General features: G+C 37.4%; 2 protein-coding genes and 1 long non-coding RNA gene across 4 annotated transcripts; 1 reads left to right on the top strand and 2 right to left on the bottom strand.

Annotated features, from left to right (window-relative positions):
- Positions 1-42: 42 nt before the first annotated feature.
- LOC128675616 (uncharacterized) lies at positions 43-10,797 on the bottom strand. The gene is made up of 6 exons (XM_064436424.1): positions 10,652-10,797; positions 3,519-3,780; positions 2,493-2,983; positions 2,116-2,320; positions 1,817-1,976; positions 43-750 (listed from the first exon to the last, which is right to left on the bottom strand). Exons 3-6 carry the CDS (start codon positions 2,605-2,607, stop codon positions 583-585), a joined length of 648 nt encoding a protein of 215 aa, XP_064292494.1. The 5' UTR covers positions 2,608-2,983; positions 3,519-3,780; positions 10,652-10,797; the 3' UTR covers positions 43-582.
- Positions 9,153-14,891, top strand: LOC128675110 (uncharacterized). Its single transcript, XR_008405232.2, has 3 exons — positions 9,153-9,568; positions 14,217-14,293; positions 14,594-14,891. It is a non-coding gene; the product is annotated as an uncharacterized LOC128675110 (long non-coding RNA).
- Positions 14,892-15,909: 1,018 nt separating this feature from the next.
- Positions 15,910-20,420, bottom strand: LOC128675326 (uncharacterized). 2 transcript variants are annotated; one of them, XM_053754648.1, is made up of 5 exons: positions 20,274-20,420; positions 17,776-18,531; positions 17,136-17,340; positions 16,722-16,875; positions 15,910-16,481 (listed from the first exon to the last, which is right to left on the bottom strand). In XM_053754648.1, exons 2-5 carry the CDS (start codon positions 18,143-18,145, stop codon positions 16,308-16,310), a joined length of 903 nt encoding a protein of 300 aa, XP_053610623.1. In that variant the 5' UTR covers positions 18,146-18,531; positions 20,274-20,420; the 3' UTR covers positions 15,910-16,307. The 2 variants fall into 2 exon arrangements, with proteins under 2 accessions (XP_053610623.1, XP_053610624.1); XM_053754649.2 differs by lacking the exon at positions 20,274-20,420 and adding an exon at positions 19,105-19,252.
- Between the last annotated feature and the right edge of the window lie 4,565 nt (positions 20,421-24,985).

Raw genomic sequence — 24,985 nt, 5'->3', positions numbered from 1 at the left:
GTTTAAGGATATCCATATTGGGTTTGGTTAATAATACAACTGTTTGCTAAATAATATGTATATTGATTAAAGTAAATTCAGTAAATAAATTATAAATCCCATAAACCACAAATTTATAATAAATTGTCAATTAATAAAAAATAAGCTTATAATTACTAATTTAATGTAAAATCAGAACTAAGGTAAATCTTTAGATGTGCCGATAAAACCCGCAAGTTCCGTTCCGTATGTAATTAAAGTTTAAAATATTTGAAATTAGATCATTGTAGTCTTATGAGTTGTCTCTACTTTGATTCATCCGTTAGCTATCCGTTAGCTTTGAGCGGGTAAAACTGTTCGTTTGTTTATTCAAAAATGTATTTACCATAGTTCAAGATTTTACGTTACCAACTATACAAGATTCATAAGAATTTATTTAACAAAAAATCCCATACCCAAAATAACACATTACTGAATTAACGCAATAGCACGTAATATATAAACTAGGTTAATGAAGAATATTTAAGGTGCAGTTTTGATTAGCAATCTGCCGGCGTCCGCCTTGTCGGCCATTTTGTCTTGGACGCCATTTCGTGGCCACTGTCAGAGACTAAGGCGGCAGATGTCATCGTTGATTTCGAGCATCTGGTCTATGAAGTCCTGGTTGGAGAGTACTTTCGCCAGTTTGCAGATGATGCCGCGTAGTTCACCTTCGTTGTAGTTCATTTGAGCGTTGCAAAGGTCTATTTCTTCGCGTATAGGTTCTGGTATCTGAAAATAAGTACAAGGTGTAAGATTTGTTCAATGTTCAAGCTAAAATCGATCCAAAATACGTCTCCGAAAATAGATTAACACGTCTACGGCAAATGACTACGGTTTAATTCATTCTATGTTTTGCTTCGAAAACAATACTAAGTCCTAACTCTCCGGAAGTTTGTCAAAACATAACGTGAGTCGTAACACGGAGTGATATTACAGATTTCCCAGAATCTAGGGAAACCAATGTAAACAGAGTTACACGAGCCAGAGCGTATGTTTTACTATAAGCAATGACGATGTGTCGTCATGCAGTTGATACTGGCTATCGGTCGCTTACACAACTTCGATACGTAACATTTCCGGAAAGAAAAACATGTACCTACTTACTTACGAGTATTTTGTCTGAAGCAAAATATCTCCTTTAGGAATAAAACCTTTGATACGTTATGATTCTTACTACATTGTATAGAATATACTACCTACTCTACTACTCTTAGAAACGCGTGAAATAGATCATAAATACATATTTTTTTCAATATTATTTCAAATATTGATGGAACACAATACTTGTAGTGTATCAGACTCCATTTTTGCGTGAAAATACATGAAGATAATTTTTTGCGAGTAAGTAAATAAGACATCAGCCATTTTGAATGATCTAAGAGCAATAAAAATCGAGTTATAGCTAGATTCCACGTATTTTTATCGTCTGCAATAAAATCTAATTCTCTTTCCGTTCAAGTGGATCGAAAACATTTTAAATTCATGTAGCGTGACATAGACTGCTTATTCATTTCGCCAAGCATGAATACAATAGCATGTCAGCGTGATTATGGGGTGGAGGACAAATAAATGGACATTACAATGATACAGCTATGACTTTCCTAAATAATAGATATGTATTGTATATTGTCTACAAAAGTATGATTACTAGTTTAAATCAAGGACACAAAATAATATTAAATTTGGACCTATTGTGTGTCACAAATCTAGTAGATGTATATTTTTTGTACTTCTATTTACCTTTGTTTGTTGGATGGTATCACTTGTATAAAAATACGTTAAATTCAATACTTACATTGTCAGGCTCCAAGAACATGCTGAATTTGTATTTGGTCTTCCTTTTCTCTGTGCCGTTGTCGAAGAAGAGTGTGAACTGAGCGTCTTTCCCTCTCCCCCCCACTGGGAAGTACAGGCCGGCTATGAGATGGCCCTTCTGGTCGCGGGACAGGAGACTCCTGATAACAAGGCATTATAAATAAATTATATACATATAAGCATACCTATAAATTGTCGCGGTTCGGGTGAATTAGTGGGCCCATACTAGATAAGACTTTACGAATGTACAATTTCAGCTCTTGCGAAATAACAACCAACCTGAAGTTGTAGACGAGGTTCCTCCGCTCGGTGACGTTGACGCCGTCCAGGTAAGGCCTGGCGGCATATACTAGCGACGTCTGACACTTGACGACCGCCCCGCGCGTCTCTCGCTCCTGCCACTCCACGTAGTTGCTGTTCTGAGGGTTCAGCACGTAGTTGTACTCCTTGCGGCAGTGCGGCTCGTCCGACTGGGTGAACCAACCTGGCCCGAGAGGAAACTGGTTAAAATCCCTTCAAAAGAATAATATTTCTCTAGTTTTCTCGAAACCAGATAATGTCCCCCGATCTGGATGCTATACGGTGTAGAAGTTTTGACTGACGTGCATTAGACTATACTGTTTAACTACGTGAATTTCTAGTTAAAGTTTACTCACCAGTGTGAGGATAAGCCCGGTCCGCCATGACAGTAACGATCCTGGGCACGTGGTAACCCGGGTCCGCGAGCATCAGTCCCGGTCGCCCGTCTATCTTGATCTGGATTCCGACCATCACATGCTCCTTCTCCGCTTCGAGCACTGCCGTGGGGCTCTCCCCACACGTCACATATTCTCTCACATCAACTACCGCTTCCTCGCATGACAGCAAAGCTGTGGCTGCTGCGAAGCCAGGAAACTCTTTGTTTAATTTGCGCCAACGCTTGATCAGCTCAAATCCTAAGCCTACGCAAGTGTGCTTCTTAGCCCTGATCGGTGGGGAATACTGTTGGTAGATGTCGTAGAGCTTGTCTGTGGATTTGTCGAAGGCTTCGTAGAGGGAGACGAGGTTGCTGACGGAGTCATAGTTGTCGGTGACGAGGAGCCGGCGGAGCGCCGCTTCGGCTTTTGTCGCGAGCTCCTCGTGCTTCGCCGGCGTCAGGTCCAGCGCCCTGCAAACGGTTTCTTTTAAAATCCTGTTCGTTGATAGTTAACTTTATCCTATCTTAATAAGGCATAGTAAGTACTTAACATTAGTAGAATTTCCACCGTGACATTAACACGTTGGAGTCAGCCCCAAAAGAATTCAGCAAATGAGATGATAGTCAACATCTCCCTAACAAACAAACCTGTGCAATAACAGTGTGGGTAGAACACACGATAAGTCTAATGATGGTGAATGTGGGATCACAACAATAATCTTATTCAATATGTAACTAACTAGTAACTAAAATGTTTTGTTTGATGAGGTCAGAAGTTGTGAAACAGTTTCTGGAACACGCTAGTTCGTTAATACCTACGGTAAAAACTTTCCATTGATTGGTTGACTTTTCATGCAAACAATCGTGACTTTCCTAACCTTCAATCATAGTGTATAGGGGTATCAATCTACAAAATCCTTTATGTGATGGTTTCCTTGGACTACCTAAGTTATTTCTTCCGCCATTTTACTTATATCTATATGTATTTTTTTCAAAAAGTATTTACCTGCGCGGCGTGCCCCACCGCGCTGGCGGTAGGGGTAGTCTGGTCACGTCGCGGACAGGGGCAGAGTCCCCGGCCCGCGCGACCGAAGCGAGTCAACTCGGCCATTCTGCGCCCCAGCGGCCCACCGCGGGCGACGCCGGCTCGGCCTCCGCCCCCGTCGTCTGCAAGGCATCGTCGCGCCGGTGCTCGCTCGCAACCAAGACGCCCTTTGAGAGCGCCTCACGTTGCCTCTCTAACACCAATGATGTAGGTTTTTCACGCTCTGCAAGGAGTACCAGAAATTAGCAATTTTTTTAAAGCATGGTGGCTGATAGTAAATAATGTTCCCTTCAAAAAATTTCAGGCACTAAAGTAAAACCTCGTTTGCTTGGAGTTACATTTATGGATGCCTGTCCAAACTGTTTCTCAAAAATTGATAAGCCGACGAGAACTTTCCGCGCATTCTAGAATTGATGAAGTTATTCCAGCAGATGTGTGTTTTTTGTTTGACTTCCTTGCAAAGTAAGTAACTATCGAAGTAATCAGGAAAAAAATGCTGTTTATAATCATTATATTTGATACTAGCTTTTGCCCACAACTTCGTATGTAAGTAAAAATCCGTTTCCCGTGAGAATTTCAGGAAATCCCTTCTTAGTGCTCCCCTACCATCTCTTACCTAGGAACCTACACACCACAGCTTTCTACGCCCAGTAGTTTCGGTTGTGCGTTGTCTGTCAGTCAGTCAGTAACGCAAGAGTTTTATATATATAGATTCCCCAGTGTACATGCATAGATGACGATAGCCAGTTATTTCCTGTCACCCTGAATCACTCATATTCAACAACTTCGTAAAACATCTCACGTTGCATCTTTGGCATTGCAACGGCACTGAACAAGACTCGCCACGTGTAAACAAAGGATGAAATTTAAACAAACAGTAGATATTTTCATTGTGCGTCACGACGCTAATCAAAATCAAAATCAAAATCAAATCATTTATTCAGAAATTAGGCCTTCACAGGCACTTTTTCACGTCATAATCTAAATTAAATGATACTAAGCTACAAACTACTAGCATTTCGGAACGACCACTGCTGAGAAGAAATGCCGAAAGAAACTCATTCAAACAGTGTTGGTCCCTATTATGCCAGAAGGGCTTACCATTTTTTATATATAAATTTATGTATAATTTTTTTGTTATAATTTTTTATCAGTAATATAACATTAAGTACATAATAAAGTACATGGTCAAAAGGTATACTGAAACATATTATGATTGTGATCAAGTGCTGATGAAAGGAAAATATATATATACTTATATATATATGTATAATTAACCAAACAAAAAAAAACTTTTAATAAAAGATCGAGCTGACCAGTTCCCCCGGCAGCACCCGTTCACGAGTTGACGCGTCGGAAATACTAGGTCATAAATACTACTATAGCCATTGAATCAGGGTTTATCGCAAGCGCTAACTGTGTATTGTTATGTGTCACTTCCACACGTCACATCTCTCTCATCGTTGTGTTTCCCTGGTTCCATCCGCGTTAATAGATCTACTTTTTCTCCTTCGGAGTCTTCGACATTTTTAGGTGGCGTCTGGACGCACGCATATCATTCCTGACCTGACATCAAGACAATTAGTGACATATAAGGCTCAAATCATTATCATCACTAGGGCTACTAAATATGAAGTCACTTTCCTCTTCTTCTATTCCCTGTGTTCTTCTATTCCGTGGCTTCAATAGCTATGCTACGGATTTCGTAAAGTCTACTTTGTCATTTTGGCATCGAAACCAACGTAACATTGTATTTCTTTTTAGATTTTCAACATCAATTTTTATCAGTTAAGATGTACATCAAAACATGGAATAAACAAATTACTTTTATCAGACGATCAAGGCATATTTTATCGTCACTATGGCGTAGATTATCGCAAACTTCCTAACTTTAGAAGATAACAGCATCAAGAGATAAGATATGTTTGATCATTCGTTTTTGTGTTTATTTTTAACGATGACCTACGTTCAAGAGTTACTACCTAGACCAGTGCCTATTTATATATAGCTCCCCGTCGTAATTTGAATAGGATTATGGATTATAATATGATGGTAAATGATCATGAAGCATGACTTAAACTCTAGACATGAAAAGAAAACTAAAGTTATACATTAGGCAATTTAAGACAGAAGTTTTGGCCTGTGCCCCTAGAATAAAACCACTCCATATCTTCCCGCGGTTGAGGTGCGAGGCGACTAAAGGGACATAGGACTTTGACAGTTGCTAGGAAACAAAAGCATAAAACCTCAGCTCAATCTTCAAATGTTTGGGTTTGTTTTTACGCGGTGTCCGAGCTTCGTCACATCACAGCCCTGAAAGTCATAATTAAATTAAAACCGAAACCACACTAAACCGATTTATTAAAAAAGTGTTAAAAAACTTTAACAGACAGTCGGTCCTTCGTCCTTCCTTTGTGATAGGAACCGGATGTGCCAGTTGGCAGATTGTGAGACAAAAAATGATTCCAGAAAAGGATGGAGACTTTACAAAGACAATTTTATAGACGGTGATTCAACTTAGGTACCGAGGCTTTGTTCTGTGATTTTATTAATATTGATTTTATTAATATACTCGACTACGTAATTACATGACAAATCCACTCATGAACAAAAGTATATACTTAGGTAATAAACCTAATTTATAGTTACTCAGAAACAATAGCGTTCTGCACGCAATTGTGCGTCATCCTCTAGCATTTCTTCGTAAAATGGCGCGTTGGACTTCCAGGGATAAAGACGAAGAGTGATGTAAACACGGTTTGTGGTATATTGACTCTTAACATGACTCACATGCTATGAAGTATATAATTGGATATGTATGTATGTATGTGACTTATAAAGGACTAGATGTTGCCCGGGGCTTCGCTCCCGTGGGAATTTTGAGATAAAATATAGCCTGTAGCAATCTTAGATAATGTACCTTTCTAATGGTGAAAGAATTTTTGAAATCGGTTCGGTAGTTTCGGAGATTACCCAGCTGAAACATACAAACTCACAAAGCTCTTTATAATAATAGTATAGATAACTAGTTATACCCCGCAACTTGGTTTGCGTGCAGTTAAAAATAAGTACCTAAAATGTTATTTTACGTAAAATCCCTAAACAATATCTTGAATCTAATAAACTAGAATAGACTATAAAATAATGTCTCACAAGATACAATTTTGTTATGATATCATTATACATTACTATCATTAATTAATATATATTATCTTCCTAAAGTTCAGAACCTAGACTAGGTAGATAGATATTTATGTTTTGTCCGGGCAATGTTGTCTGAAACTTTGTCCATTATCAGAAAATAGTTCATATGTCTCAAAGTACCTATAATTGAATTTTACTACTCCATAGCTATCCGTATAGCTATTCTTATCACACCGCTGATAGCAACCAGTAGTCGGTGTATTTTAAGAAACAGAAATTCTTAAACCTACAAGACTGTCGATGAAACGTGACGCCAGCTCCACACAGTCGTCGAACAGCTTGCCAAACTTTGGCTGATTCGGTATACATTGCTGGTTTTTCATTGAGGTAAATAAAAGCACTCATACGCAATGTTCACGCATTCGCGTCGGTATGTGTCCGAGTTCGGTGACAGTGTGGAGCTGGCACAGAGCTGGCATAACACGAACATGAATCTCGACAGGGAAATTCATGAGTGAGATGCTGATATTTCCTATTTTAACAGGATGTTTGATGAATTAAACACCTAATATTCAAAAGGAAATGTGTTTCTATCCTTCATAGTACATGTGACATATTAACGCCAATCCTACTAATATTATAAATGCGAAAGTTTGTGAGGATGTGTGTATGTATGTATGTGTATATGTTTGTTACTCTTTCACGCAAAACCTGCTGGACCGATTGTTATGCAATTTGGTACACGGGTAGAATATAACCTGGAATAACACATTTTATTTTTTATCCCGAAATTCACACGGGAGCGAAGCCCCGTGCGGGCGGAGCTAGTTTTTCATAATTGATCAATTGAAATTAAACCATCATAATTTTATTAATAAGAACGTACGCGAGAAAGGATTTATTGGTAGCTATTTTTAGTGCCACCCCAAGGAATGTATTGGAATTACGACTATTTTTGGTGTGGGCGTATTGTATACTAAATTTCGATGCACGATATTACGAACGAAGAATCGAATGCAACCGACGTCCTATCGAGGTTAGGGGATCGAAAAGAATGCGGAGCGTTTTAATTTCACCACCAAATTAGTGAATGGTGGGCCTGGCAGAAACCTCACGTGCTCGGAGGAAGCCCGAGGCCGCCACTAGTTCGGCTGCACGTGATACACGTGACCAATCAAAGTGGGTCATTGCTGAACACTTGGCCACTGCTACAGACGAGTTTACTAGGGCTGGCTACAGTACATTAAACTGACATTAAGGTTAATGTTCAGTTATACGTAGCGGGAAAACCGAGTTGTTTTCTCGGAATTTTCATTGAGCAGCCGCGATTAGGTATTTTGATTAGGTATTTATCGAGCATTGAACTGAATTGTAGTTCTTTGCCCTTTATTTTGAAAAGGGTAAGTTGCGGTACGACAACTGGTATGATAATGTGTTTTTATTCGTGCCAAATTAATAACTGCATATACGAGTATGTATGTGAGTGATCTAACTAAGTGGTATGCCAATATATCAATACGCCAGTAGGTAGATATTAACTATACTATATCTGAGATCTATTTGTTTTATATTATGTACGAAAAAGGTCTTCCATACAGAAATAGTACCTAGGTTTCATGTGCTCGTTATTAGTTTAATCACTAATAGTAAGCATTAATTTTGAATCTCAATGTAACTTTACAAACTATTTTGCGGCACAAAACTCCTATATCTCATTGTCACCTGTTTTGATAGCCCTAAAACAGTAGGCAGTAGATTAGACTAAGCAAACTGTTGGCTAACCACATGATTGATAAGCCAATTACTTCATTATCACTCGGTGAATCTGGCCCGAACCGGATTATCTCCTTGTCTGAAGTTCACTGAATCCTCTGCTTAACATTGAACTGCGCAATTTCATGTTAAAATAAAAATCGATGACTAATTTTTATTGGAGATGTCATATACAACACCTCCAAAAAAATAGTATGATTAATATGTTTAGCCAGAAGGCTGTTGTGGTGAAGTTTATTGCGCGGCTTCTTCTTCACCTTTGGAAGTCGGCGGTTGACGTAGTTGAAGTAATTTTTTGACGTCAATAACTGATGTATATTATCCTAAATTGAATAAATAATTTGGAATCTTTGAAACATGGTTGGTGTCGGTGTCCTGTAGAACAAATTACTCTGGATGCCCAGTTCTCCACAACAGATTAATCAATTTCTTAAGAAATTAACTGTATCGTTGTGTAGAAGTAATAGTAAGTAGGTAAGTTAATGTTTATGTAAATAATTTTGAATCGATTTATTTTCCTACATTAGTTATAGCAAATTTTATGTTAGACCTTAACAGTAAATAATACCTACGATTAATCATAGGTATTATTCTGTTTACTTAAGTAAATAGGTTCAACAACATTGCATGCCAATCTTGACACCCTTCGAACGCCCACGTTAGACGTCAACGGGCCGACCCACGCCCAGCAGTGGGCGTTCGAAAAACGAATCCACAGCGGGTTATTAAATGATTGACTGTGACATTGGGGGAGCAAAATATTATGTACGCAGGTAATTAATTATAATGTCATAGATAATTCAGTTAATTGATATTCGAAAAATAAGTCTATTGCAATTTTTATGGAAACTATACAAAGACGTGTTTCAAATTTTTTAATATAATTTTTATGCAAGTCAGAACCGAGAATGTCAAATGTAAAGTTGGAACGGTTTTAGAAGGCCAAGACCACTATTGGCTGATTATTTGAAGTGTGTCATTGGCCGATTATGAGTGTGTTTGGATGTTTTGATGCTCATTCGCAAAAAATAGCTACAGGACTGATTTCCATAAAATTTGCCATAAAAGTACACCTGGAATAGCGTACACATCCGGTAAGTAATATAAATCAAGAAAGTGCTTAATTTAGTTTTGTCGTAAGTTGCAGTTTCTGCAATGCGGATTTTCACTGGTACACAATGAACGTCGACTTTGTTCACATAAAGGCGTTATAAAAATAATACGTGTTTATTTTCTCTAATCTAATTTTTAGCGATAAATTGTTGAGATGATATAATATATAATTTCTATACTTCTAACTAGAAGAAATTAAACAAAGATGTATTTGTTGAATTCGGCATTATAAACTGCTCGCATTGATTGTGTTATTGAATGAATATTACTTATTAGTATAATGGTACAATACATATAAATATGGTTACATTTATATGTAATTTGTTTATTTTGAAAGCTTTACAATTAACAAATACCCATACTAACATTGAAATGATTTCGGGCAATTCGTAAACCAATAAACTGATCCTTGATTCCATAATATTATGAAATAGGTAGCTATATATTTGTTTATAAATCACGTATCTATTAAATATACGTTTCATCACGACAATAGAGCATACGATAGGAAGGTCCTGAACATTATGATTTTTCCTTAAGGAGGTATGTAAGTAAATTCCTGTTTACCTAACTGTTCAATAAATGTCAATTTGTACACGCGTGTGACGTCATCTACTGACGAAAGTGAAAGTCTGTTTGGGATTGCGATGTCTAAACGACAATTGGAATCCATTATGAAATTGCTCTATAAATGTAATAAATTTAAATGAACATTAAATAAGTCTTGATAGTAAAAATGCTGTGGAAATTATTTAAATCTTTACGTTTATTTCTTTCACTATTATTGTCTTATTCTTTGTTCAAATAACACAAAGGACAATCAAAATAACAATGTTAAATTAATCCATAAATTTCTAAACACAAAATGATTGGTTAATTAACTGAAAAATAACGATTTGAACCTTTGTTTATGTTTGAAACAATACACAAGCACGGTTGTACGACGAAACTCATTGACTATGCATGTGGGTACAATCGCCTATCAAATACCGATGTGAACATATGATGCAGTGCATAAAAATAAGGGTGTGTGTGTTATGGTCAATATTGAAAAAGAGACTCACCCATACAACGGCTAGAAGCCAAATAAAAAAAGAAAAGATCGCTGCGTGTAGACGCGCGCTATGCGAGCGAGGTCCGTACGAACACACGAGGCAAACTGATCGTTGTGCGGCGTGGTGCTCTCGTTATTATATTTACGCTTAACGACTAGTGTTGTGCTGTGAAAAATTATAATAACGGATAATTGTTTAACGTTATTTGTTATGGCAGCATTGAAAAAATATGGAACTGATCAAGTGCGAATTGGACTCACGCATGTACAAACCCAACTATCACATAGTTGGTTGGTCTATCCGTCTACTTGACACTGCAAAGACGCTTATTTTAGGATCACGTATAGAGGTATCAAGTTGTTCATATACAGATATATATATTATTATTATATATATATTATTATTGTGACATTAAGTAAAATGTCCTATTTAACTTACATGTAAAAACTGGAAATGTATTAGGAATAATATAGATTGTTGTTGGATACTATTTTCACTACCTTATCGTTATATATTGTAAATTATTTTCGTTATAACGAGTTTAACATAACAACGACAAAAACGAGTTACCGCGCATGTCCATAGCGCAGCATTGCACGTGCTAACGTGGCGTCATGACGACTGCGCATGTCAGATTGCCACGCTGCGATGTCACCATATTAATAAGACACGACAATTCTATACAACGGCTTCCAAATAAAGTGTCTTCAATGCGTGGTCGGGGGAACAATACCTCACAACTTTAAGTTAACTCTTCACAGTTTATGATGCACGCGTTTGGTTTGTGGAATCTTTGAACTCAGTTCATATCATACGTCACCATATTTAATCTTTGGTTTGTATTTAATGGGTGTATAAAAGATATGATAGGAAATATACATAGGTACATAATATTCCTCTACGCCCTTTTGCCGAAGGGCACTATTTTCCGTGTCAGTACACACACATAGTTAGGTATTATAAATTTTATAGATGGGTTGCGCTTCCGTGATCGGGATGGAAAGTGCTTTTTTATGGTATTTCATATTTCTTCCCATGTGTTTGCTAAATATTCTTCTTATTCAGCAGATAGAAGAAAATCTATTCAAACATTACTTAATAACTATTACTTTTATACTTATAAAAATATTTTATTGGCATAAATGAAATGAAATCCTAATATACTATATTCTTATATTACTCGTAATATATATAAATATGTTAGTATTTAATTTTTTTTTCACCCCTTCTGAGACTTATTATTTTAAATTTGACCCACTTATGTTCACAAAATCACACAAACCTACCTAAAACATGTCAGGCATTGTCCGCGGCTTCGCCCGCGTAATTTTTTTTACGGGATCAGTTATTTTTCCGGGATGGAAGTACCCTATGTCCTTCTCCATACCTCAAACTACATATATAGACATTTCAAGTAGAATTGTTGAGAAGATAGACCGTGAAGAAGAAACAAACTTAATTTTGCATTTATTATTAGTTAGCTAGCATTTTATTTCTTAGTTAATTAGGCAACATGACCAGTAAAGGTTCTTCCTACCAGTTTCCTTTGTTCTTACGACTCGAGCTCGAACAGTATATATATATATAACAGTATATGAGACTATAAGTTATAGTTATCGAAGTGTCGCAACGGTTCACGTTTCGGCCAACGTGACTTTAGGGCACGTCAATTACCTCTTACGTATTACTTTCGTAACACTAGCTGTGTCCCGCGGGTTTCGTTCAAATTCAAACTGAAACTCATATATATTTATTGCAGTAACTGTGTAGTACAAGGTATAAATAAATGGCACATACATTAAGTAGTTTTAACCGTTTAACACTCATGCGATATTGGCGTAAAGTTAAACATATAATACCATGTTCTTGTGTATAAGTTGGCAATTAAACACATGCTCTTATGAAAAATCGGGAATCTAAAGATTTTTTAACTGAAAATCAATGTTTCTTCATAATCGCTAGTGCTTATTTGTTACAAACACACAAATAAGTGTGAAAATCCAAAAAATCAGCAGATCCTGAAAACTGAAAGCCTGAAAATTAAACAGTAGACATCACGCAAAATTTACTGGACGGATTGTCTTGGGATTTGGTACACGTGTAGATATTTAACCTAGAACAACACATATGTACTTTTATCCCGAACTCCCCGGGGCGTAGTTAATGTATTTTATAGTACAATATTTTGTGTGTTTGTGAGTTTGTATGTTTGAGGCGGGTAATCTCCTAAACTATGGAACTTATTTCAAAAATTCTTTCAACATTACAAAGACAAATTATCCAAAATAGCTATAGCCTATATTTTATCTCAAAATTCCCACATAAGCGAAGCCTCGGGCAACATCTAGTATAATGCAAAAACGGACACTACTGTATGGCCGCCGGTACAACCGATGCTCTCTGATGAGAGAGATTTCTTGAGATGAATGCATTCCAATTGCAATAATAAAAAATATTTTAAATTTAACACAGATATCGATAGCAATATACACATTTCAGTGTGCCATGTGTCAGTATGACCTTATTGGATTCGGGTTGTTACCCGCTGGGAATGTTATCAAACACTTTATCGCAATGAGTGAAGAACACTCGTTTGTGTCTGTTTTATTCCAATTGTGTTTGTTATCCGTTGTTAGGTGTTGTAGCCTAAATAATAAATAATAATTATATATCAAAAAGAAAACGTAGGAAAAGTATAACTTGGTACGCGTACCTACTCCCATCGTAAACCGGAAACAAGTTCAAACGTTCCATTCTGTCTCCTGCCTTGAAGAAGATCAAAAATAAAAAATGACAAAAGATGTCATAGGTATTTGAGTTCTGTTAAGATACGAGACCCCATTATTTAATAAAAAATATACTTAATATTCTAACATTATACATGCGAAAGTCTTGTCAGTCTGTCTCACGTTTTCACGGCAAATTTGGTATGTGAATAAAAAAGCATTCGAATTTTAAAATCATTTCGCAGATACATTCACGCGGGCGAAGCCGCGGGCAATAATTTGCAATAAATATGAAATTTCCCGGCTATCACACTATTGTGAAGGTATATAGGTATGATAGGTAAATTTGAAAAAATCTCGATTTTGGAGCGCTACCGTTTCGAATCATGTCGTAGCTTTGTAGTGTAGATTCTGTGGCATTCTCGTAGAGGGAATGTAGACGAGTGTATTCAGATTTTTTTTTTTTTCACAGCATCACTATTTCTATAAAGCGGACCACAAATGACCGTGAAACATGAACTAATGTCAATACTATTCCATTCACTTTTGCTTCAAACATACCTTTCGCTACTCCCATTTCATTCATCCTGAACAAACAAATGGTTTCATAAAATTAATTGGAGCACGATATGTAGGCGCCCGAAGCCGCGGGTAAAAGCTAGTGTCGATATAAAAACTAAACGCATTTCTTCTCAGCAATAGTTTAGGAATGGTATTTGTATGTAGCTTCGATAAACATAATTTAATTTAGAATATGACGTGAAAAAGTGCCTGTGAGGCTGTCTAAATTCTAAATAAATTCTAAGAATTTGATTATTCAGTTGTTTTATACGTGTTTACATGTACAGTCAACAAATAGCACATCAAGTTAACCTGCATGAAACTCTATGGCGCGGAAATAGCGACGAGTTTGCAATGAATTTGGGTAGGTTGATATGCTGTTTACTATACAACAACTGAAATTTACACACATATCGAGATTATTAATATCGATATGTGTGTAAATTTCAGTTCGGATCATTTGATTAAAAAGACCCGTGTCACATACCGACATTGTTTTGGTGTATTAACAGGTGATAAGTGATGACGTTTAAGTAGCACAGATGAAAAACAGAAATCATAAACATGCACGTGCTAACTCAATTAGAATCCCTTTTGAACTCGTGCATCGATTTATGTTTATGTTTTTGTATGTACGTAACTGAATTTTAGTTTTTTCTTTCAGCATTTCCACGCTGTATAGCGAGACTTCTCGCTGTCAGCAAGGAAGGACAAGTTTTAGAAACAATTTAGCTTCGGGGCCCCACGGACCTAAGGTCTCCACTACTATCGGCACGAAAAATGAAATTATTTAAAATTTCTTTATAGGTATATGGTCGTCCAAATGAAAAGGGGTCTTTTCCTAGCTTACACACACACACAACTCCACACACACAATACAGTTCTTGATTATTATGTGCCCATAAGGATCATAACCCGAGGAGGAGATTCGCAGCATTAGGTATCTTCTTACAATAATAAAACAACCAAATTGAATTTTATCTTTTATTTCCCCGCTGAGCCTATATATATATATATATATATATATAGCCCAAACTTTAGGGTATATATATATATATATATATATATATATATATATATATATATATATATATATATATACCCTAAAGTTTGGGCTTCAACAATATACAATTATAAACATTTATAATTGGATACCTTTTTTGTCTATGCCCCAAATTTTAGTGTCAAATTTGATACAGAGAACAGAACAAGGAATCTTGCGGAACTGTAGTCATTCTCCTTCCGGACTCTGGGTCCACCGGCTCATATTTACTGTTATTTAACTTTTTTTAACAAATGCCGTCAGCTTGTTAGAATTAGACACCAAGCAGTATGGATTGAATGATCTGAAAGAAAATCTATATATTAATTGGAACCTCAGATTGGAACACATAAAATTAATGAAAATAGGTTTTTCTGGGTCAATTCGAATCTCCTGAGTTTGCCCCGGAAATTACTAAACGCAAAAGCGACATCTATGTATTTGTCTTAAAATTAAAATCTACAATTATCGGTTATTAGATACTATTTTTAGTTGATCGATTCAACTAAAAATACGCAAAGTACGATAGATAGCGCTAGTGGAGCGCTACATCCGTCGTTCAATAACTACGGAAGAATATGGAGCGGTCCTATTCCAAGACGGGAACTACACACATTACCATTTCGGTCATAAGAAGTCCACTCCTGACGTAGGTATATGATTTTAATCTAATTTTTGTAAGTGAGTTTCTTTGCGCGCAAGTGTCTTTTGCGCATGTGTCTTGCGCGCAAAAGTACCAAACTCGAGTCTAGTATGGCACGCCACCTGCATACGCACCCTCGCACTGAGCCACGTTGCTGGAACGTCCAGCTACCCAACGGCAGCGGCTACCATGTCAGAGCGCTCCAAAACAACAAAATATGTGGTCGTCCAAATCAAAACAATCCTTATGCCGGTCACTTAGGTCTTTATTGTTATATAATAATAAAACAACCAAATTGAATTTTATCTTTTATTTCCCCGCTGAGCCGATATCGTTTCAGTTTAGATATGACATACACGACTACACGAAATTACAGTGATTGAAATAATGAACCCATGTAGAATACAATATAACTAAATGATAATGAAATACTGATCAATAAAGATGTGAAATACAATGATAGTTAAGAAATTGATGTAAAATAACAATAGTTGTATACTTAAAATAATAATAGTTAGAAAAAAGATATACTGTTCAATAAAGATGATAGGTAACACGTAACAATACAAAGATCTCTAAAATGATAGTTTAGAAGTTAATAATCTTCCTGACGTCAACTCTAATAGATAAAAGAGTTGTCAAAAATTCCGGCAATCTAAATCTCTTTTTTTAGGAGCATGTGTTCCAGATGGTTTAGTTACCAGCGGAAAGCTGGACGATTTTGCTGTTGACGTCGAGGAGTTCTGCCATGTACTCTTCCTCGGCCATGATGTGCGCCAGTCGTTTGAGGATGGACAGCAGCTCGCCGTCCCTCAGGCGGAGCTGGTCGTTACACTGGTCTACTTCCTCCACGACGGCGTCAGGGATCTGTGAAGAAAAATACAGTTTGTTTTAATTTTAAGTACTGAATTAGAGTGTATGGCGTCCACCGAAGACCATATTCGTTGCTTACACGTGGAACCAGTTTCCACGATCTTGATGTTTGGCCAAGGATTAATAAACAAATTTTCTTTCAGGAATATTTTAATACACAAATTATGACTATTTTTAACTTTACTATACAATAAATAATAATATAAAATACTTAAAATACGATAAAAATTTTACCTTTTGAAGCTCCAAGAAGGTTTCGAACTTCAGCTTCTTCCTCTGTTTGCCGGTGTTGCTGTCAAAGAATATGGTGAACTCCTGGGTCTTAGGCTTCAAGGGAAAGTATATGCCTGCGGTCAAGTTACCCTTCGGGTCCCTGGCCAGTAAACTCCTGGAATAGAGGAAATAATCTCTATGAGACAAGTTTTCTTCTAGTATATTTCTTCGATTAATGAAACAACAAAAAAGGGGACCACTTGATTTAATGATTTTATGACAAACAAGACATGTAATCAAATCGAATACGCTATCAAAATATAATTCAAAGACATGTGATATATAAAATACAATTTTCTTAAATTTGCAGTCTAAAATAAAGAAATTTATTTTTTATTTTATTTATGATCTGTAAACAGTAGTTCCCTTCCTTACCTCAAATCCCACACCAAGTTCCTCTTCTCAGTGACGTTGACAGCAGACAGATAAGCCTTGGCGACGTAGACCAGGGAGAGTCGCTCCTTGACTACCTTCCCCCTGGTCTCCCGCTCGTGCCACTCGATGTAGTTGTTGTTGTGGAGGTTGAACTGGTAGTTATAGTCCTTACGGCAATGAGGCTGGTCGGACTGGGTGAACCAACCTGGGAAAAAATATCGATTGTAAACCTCTCCAGATAACAAAAGAAATTGTTATCTGGAGAGGAGTTCTTGGGATACGTAAGGACCATGAGAGAAACCTGACGAAAACCAACGGTGGTGCTCCGCTTTTTAAAGGAGTTGGGTTGGCGAGATTAAGCTGCAGAATAGTTTTCGAGGGAAAAATAATTGTTTACATGGAAATTCGTTCAACTTTGGAAGTTGACGCCAATGGAAGTGATTGATTAGATTAGACGCAACAAGCAACAAAGCAATCATGAACTTATCTATTCCTGCCACTCATGTAAATAAAGACTTCACGATAAGATCTTTGTTTTGCGAATCATTGTGGATTATAGGTTTATGGTAGTGTCATCATCTACTTGTCTAATTGTTTATACAATTATGTAAGCAAAGTCGTTGTATATGTATAAACTTACCAGTATGAGGGTAACACCGATCTGCCATCACGGTGACGACTCGTGCGATGTGATAGCCCAAATCTGACAGGAACACACCAGCTCTGTCTCCGATCTTCACGTGGATCGCAACCATTACGTGGTCCTTCTCCGTTTCAATCAAGAATCCTTGGGGACCGGGGCTGGACGTAGCATAATCCTTCAAGTCTTGAATATTCTCGTCACAAGATACGAGCATCATTGACTTTGTGATCCCAGGGAAATCTTTCTCCAATACTTTTAGCTTTTTCATCACTTCCATCCCTAAGCCGACGCAGGTGTTCTTACGAGGGCGAATCGGGGGATTGTATTTCTGATAGAACCCGTGGAGGTTATCATCGGGAGCGGCCATGTAAGAGTCATAGAGCGTCAGGAAGTTGTTGACAGAGTCGTAGTTTTCGTAAACAACGAGTCGGCTCAACAGCGCCTCGGCTTTAGCGACCAAATCCTCGTACTTCTGTAGGGATAGGTGCAAAGCCGGGCGAGGGGCCCCCCACCGCGGCGGCGGGAGGGGGTGGTCTGCCGGCCATAGCGGGCCGGCGGGCTTCGATACCGAGCCGAGTCAGCTCAACCACTCGGCGCCCCAGCGGCCGACGACGCGGCGCATCGCTCGCTCCTCGCTCGAGGTGGACGCCATGTCAGCCGGCGCGGGCGGTCCCTCGAGCCCAGTGGCCTCCAAGCCGTTCGGCGTCTCTGGAGACCACTGTTCCTCACTTAACGGTTTTATATTTAACGTATCTGAAAAAGAAATTACAAAACCAGAATATTATCAGTTACTTCTTGAATTTCCATTTATGGTCTGATGATGAATATTATTTAGGACATGGATGATATTAGATAGAGTAAATAAATCTTGTTTATAAAATTGGCACGTCTCCAGGTATTTATATCATGTGCGTCAATATCCAGTAAATTATTTTTAGGACATTTTGGAAATTTCCCGTCTTTCGTAAAGCGTCTGATAAATTTGGCAATACTTCAAATATTTGGAAGCTGTATGTAAATACAAGATATAGGTATATGTACCTGATATATGTGATCATATCATAGGGGTACAGTTTAGAGTAAACATATTTGTGTTTCATTCCAAGAAGAGATCAAATTGAAAGTAATTGATTTGAGTAATCCGGAACTAAATTTAATAACATTTCTTTATTTAAGTATCTTTGGACAAAAAGAAGTACCTGTCACCTCTGTCTGTCTGTACGAACGCGATAAACTCGAAAACTACCTGATGGATTTTTCTACGGTTTTCACCAATAGATAGTGTGATTGATGAAGGTTTAGGTGAATAATTTATTACGGCTTTACCCGAGCGAATCCGGGACGGGCCACTAGCTCAGTATGAATTGTCACCGATCAAGAAAGCAATCAGCAATCAACATTACAAGTGAGCCAGTCTTAACCAATTTGCTAAGTGTGTCACGCGACGCTTCGTGACGCCGACCCGCGTGACCCTGATCTAGAACCATGCAGTAGTTCATTACAAATATCAATATTATACTTCTTCGCTCCTGTGGGAATTTCGGGGTAAAAGGTATCCTCAGATTCTACCCGTCTAGTGATATACCTCATCCGTTCAGTAGATTTTGTGTGAAATAGTAACAAACAAACAGCCTCTCAAACTTTCGTATAATATTAAAAGGGATTGTCAATTAATATTATAAATGTATTCCTTCTTCATATGTTCAACATCCGACTTTTGGATGTGAGAGTGTGGCACAGTGCCACACTCTGGAATGGTCTCAATCACGTTAAATCTACTGAATCGATTTTGATGAATTTGATACACGAGAAGAATCACGAATGCATCTTGAAATATCACATATGTGTAGGTTACTTTTTATTATTAAATTCCACAGGGCATAGCTAGTTTACTTAAAAAAGATTTACGTCTGAAAATGACTCAATTATTTTCAGAGGAGGTAAATATCGCCGGTAATGTTTTTATCAAATGTTAAATGTTTTTCACACTATCCATTAGGTGGAGATAATGGGACGTGAACACGTGACGCTAAAGAATATACTTCATGGAAATCGGACATGATTAACCATATCATGCCATGTCCATTCCGTGTTCTAGAAAGGTCATCTAATGCAGTTATAGAGTAGCTACATATTATTTTCCGTTAACATAGATATACGAGTATGTTAGACAGGAAATCGATGGGGTGATTGATGCTCCCATGCTTGATAACACATATGTACAGCAGGCTCGCTTCAAGAGTTAAATTTTGCACTAAAGTTTAAAGCTTTAAAACTGATGACTTTCTTCATTTGAACCCAATCAGCAATGGTATAATGACCTGGTTCTTCGACAAGTTTTTGGTTAATGGAATCTCGTTTACAAAACATTAATGATTGATAAGATGATAATGATCTGAGGACAATAAAGTAAAAATTAGGAACAAGAGCTATAAAAATATCTACGACGAGGTGATGAATGGATGGCTAATATGCAAATATTGAGGTCAACATACCCATGTCTTGGCTTGAAGCCGGGTGCTGAAATTTGATGTACCCTGAAGAGGTGTGTATTTGTTTACTAGTAGAAACAAACTGGTTCCGGCTGCGTTCGCGCGCTCTAATATAGACCTTCCATTCTTCTGTACCCTCCTCTTGCCCCCCCTTCCCCCGTCATACGTCATCCGCTGGGTAAAACTGGAGTGTCCATGTAGTTGGTTGTTTACAACGCGCCATGTACGTACGACGCGAATGATTCCAATGTGTGCGTAATGCGTCAAAACAAAACGCACACAATAGCACTCACCGCGTGTTTTACAGTTTTATCTTCGTCCATGTGTGTGTAGGGTGGTTTGAAACGTGATAGATAAACCACGTGTCGGCTGTGTGAAGGTCAAGCGTGATCGATGCCATTGACAGGTTTGCTGCGGTATTTTATCTCTTCCCACCAAATTGGTGCATAGTAACTAAATACTTATTGCATATGTAGATATGGTCCCTATTAAGATGGTGTGGTGTGTCTAGTTGCGTATGATGGTCTAGGAATGCGTCAGACTGACTCAGGCAGTAAGAAACACAAGGATCAATGCTTATTAGTTCGTAATGTTCTTTGGCACATTAGTTCACACTTATTTGGTATCGTCCCAGAATGGAACTAAGCAGTATAGTAAAACCAAATTGTTAGGTGTATGACCTTCCCAACCACAACTAATGACAAATAATCCTGGAATAAATACGAGTGAAAAGTAAACATAATTTATTGTTTCAACCAAAGCAGAGAAAATGCGAAAAGAAAATCTTCCACTGCGGTTACCTCTGTTAAAGCCTTAGGACGATGCATATTTCTCTCATCTGAGCAAATATTTTGGAATATTATTTATATTTGTATCTTCCTCAGACAAAGAACTTTCCCGCTTTCCTGCTTTTTCCTCTCCACTATTCTTCTGATCTTCGGTATCCTTAGTTGTTAGACCATTGCTACGTATATCATCGTTGTCGACATCAAGCCAACACTTTATGGCATTGCTTCTTCAGTCAGGTCCAGGTGGGAGCAGCATAGCCGGACGTGTGTGTGTTCCCTAAGTATTTTGCTGATTCCTCTGAGACACTGCTGGAGTATATCTGCTATGTCACAGGCGTGAAGACTACCGTGAAAGCAGGAGTCCCTCAGGATGAAATATGCTTGCATTTATTCGCTATACATAAATGTAGGTAGGTACTCTATCCTGGTGCTGACACTGTGGAAGATAAAACATAATTCTACGTGTAGTGTAACAGAGAGCCGGCACCCAATCTCGGTGGTAATTCAGTTTATGCAAGTTTGAGACCTTAGAGTCTTGTAATAGAACTTTCCAGATTCACTTATCATATGGCAGGTAATTATTTTCTGAACATTATTATTTCATTAGAGGCTTATTAAAATGTTAACAGGAAATTATAAATCGTATCTAAAAAGAGAACAGCCTGCGTTATTTTCCTCCATTTTTATCGTCCCGTAAGTAGTCTGTCGTCAGTCGTACCCATTTCAAAAATATTATTACTGTCAATTAGTTACGTTAGTTAGTTGGGTTTCTTAACTAATCTTTGAGACTTTTTTTCATATTATTATTGTCTTCCATGTTGATCTGCGAGCGAAGACAAAACATAGACGTTCTTTATCACTATTACTCTCATTCCCCAAAAAATTCCCTTACAGCCAAATGTGACCTTCGAGTTCCGCAACTCTTGGCTCTTGGGTCTGTCTGTGTCTAAAATAGTGTATGTATATGTATTATTGTTTTTATTTAGTTTCACCTGTTCCGATATTTGCTTGTCTTGTCTGTAATCAAATCTTTTAATCAATCAAATCAAAGCTTCTGACAAAAATGATATTTTTGTAAAAAAAAAAACTTGTTTTCTTCTTTCTTGTACCATCCATGTAATGGTTAATTTGTCATGTCGTTTTAAAAATATGGAGTTGGCGTTTTTTAAATAAACACGCTACTCTCTCAAATAAAATATGATTAGGAAAAACGGGAAAATCTACGTACTAATAGGCGATTTAGCTCAATGATGAGGAAAATCCTTTTCTTTTCTCCTACGCCATATGAATGTAGGTCGGTAGCACGCCGACCTACAATGATTGCATATCCGCCGCTATTACATCGGGAATTCAGGATAGACAGACATGCAGACAGACATAACTTGACATGTAGTTGACTGTACGTGAGCGAGCAAAGCCACGGGACTCCACTGGTGTATGAAAGTAGGTATATATATAACATAAAAAGATTTTCCTAACCTACAAAGATTCTATTCTCCGTTTACAAAAACAAAACTTGATTGTTTTATGCGAATTCTTTATATGTAACATTTCTTTACATGCAACTGAAACCAGTGAGAAGAGGCAAGTGCAGTTACAATGTACCTGTGTTATTTTAGATGTATGATGAACATGATAACGATGACTCGCACACAATTTGCCGAAAATTGCATAATAATATTGTGAGTCATCGCGGTCCGTGGTAACAGTGTTATAGCGTTTTGTGACGTCACACATTTTTAAGTACATACACATATTTATGTTCGCAAGAAAGCATATGTTGTCTTGAGTAGGTATTGATTTTTGACGATAGTTATGATGATGATACTTTAATAAAAGTTGTTAATTAAAGATTTTTATGATGGTTGAGTTTTTGTTAAATAGATTATGTTGAAATTACGTAGAATACCCCATACTTAGGTACTAACTTCTTTCCTTGATTCTTCCTATTATTTGGATCTAACAACCAAAATCGGAGGAGTTCAGATTTATTGTGACTTTTAAGGTGTGTGCTCCAAATCTACTTCAACATTTATAGCCATACATATACCATCCCTGCTAGATTGTTTCCTAGCAAACTATTGATCGGAGTAATTTTAGGCGTGACTCAGTGAAAGGGCCACAGGGGTCGACCTAGGTCATTCATCGCTGTGTGCTGGAACCATACTTACTAAACTATACTAGGTATAACTATAACTATACGAAAGAATGAAAACGATGGCAATAGGTTAGGTACATCACGTAAAAGGGAAAATTCTATAATTCTACGAAACTTGCACGCCTGCAGCACGATGATGAGACTATTCAAAACTGGTTTTATTAATATAGCAACTGTTTCTCCACTTGTAACTTCTCCAAAAGCCAATCAATTCTTTGAAAATTATGGTTCTTTTAAGATATTTCAAGCAAACAAATTCATTTGACACGTGTCCCCATTCATATTTTCATTCATGCGCGCTCCATGTGTTAGTTTTATATGCACACATGAAATGGCGTCCTTTACGGTGCGCATGTGTGAGTATTGTTGCCGTAAATAAATCAATGTAATTTGGACGTTGTACAATTGGCAGAAAGTCTATTTAGGTTGGTTACAGTGTGATACAGATAACGTTGGCAGAGATTGGAAACTTTCCGGCAGATGTTTGTTTGTTTCTAATTGCGCAGTAAGCATTTCTGTTCAATGTACACCTAAAAATATTTGTTTGTTAGCAATACCAACTAGGTGTTTCATGAATGTCGTTTGATAGCACTGTGGCATGCGGTGTGGGTAACGATACGAGTATGACCTTAGTTAGAGTAGAGCCAAGAGGAAGAAAGGGTTCAATATTTTGAATACAGTCATTTCTATTCACATATTAACTTAAATCTACCATTACAGCCTTGTCCCACTGCTCAGCCGTGCTACGTTGCGATGACGCAGCACGTTGTCGCTGTTTTCTATAGGTTTTGACACAGACATGCATCGAAATTTCATGTATAACAACAACAGTTTCAGAAGACAAAAATAATTATGATCTGTCAACAAACACAGCTCAAGAGTTTTGGTACAGGTGTGGATACTGGCTGGAGCACCCCACATATTTTAAATAATTATTTTTCATTTATTGGCCCTATAGTAGGTTTTGGCCAATGTTGTGGCATCAGCAGCCGACAGGTCGTATTTCAATTCGACAAATAAGATAAAATTCTGGTTGTTTATTACTATCGTGTCACAGTTAGGTAATATTGGTGCGTTTTGTTACGAAATACATATGGTCCAAGGTACGGACGTAAGACTGGTAGATAAATAATTACAATTTGTCTTATGGTTGAATATCAATCAACAGTTCATCAAGAATTCACAATATATCTAGTTCAAGAATTAGTTACCTGTTTGTAAACCACTTGACAACTAGATCTGGAGCTGGACTGCTAGAAAGCTGACATCATGTTTTAGTAAAGATGAAGATAATCAGGACGAAAATCGCATGCACAATGTTTAGGCACAAGCATTCATATTAGGTCTGAAAAAAGGATGCACACGAATTAACATGAAAGATCTACATTAACAATCTATGAACAATTATGCCAAATGTAGGTTTAGTTACTGGAAGTATTATGTAATCTGTGGTTTAGCTGAACTTATGCTACCTGGGACCGACCACACCTATTTCAAGTCGGTTAAATATAGGTGCAGCCACGCGTAGGGGCTTAGTAGAATTCATGGATTTGTTTACCCCTTCGTGTATAAAGACGGTATCCATTATTTCCATAATCATTAGCCATTTAAACGATCTCGGTGGCACATTGGTAAAGTACGTGCCCTTGAACTGAGAGGTCCCGGGTTCGATCCTCGGTCTTATACCTATCATGATGGAAAATGATCATTTTCTGATTGGTCCGGGTCTTGGATGTTTATCTATACATGTATTTTTTATAAAATATAGT

Source organism: Plodia interpunctella, chromosome 14 (assembly GCF_027563975.2).
Source record: "Plodia interpunctella isolate USDA-ARS_2022_Savannah chromosome 14, ilPloInte3.2, whole genome shotgun sequence".
Lineage (NCBI taxonomy): Eukaryota > Metazoa > Arthropoda > Insecta > Lepidoptera > Pyralidae > Plodia > Plodia interpunctella.
Note: the sequence above shows the minus strand (reverse complement) of the source record. Positions and strands in the feature narration are given on the sequence as shown.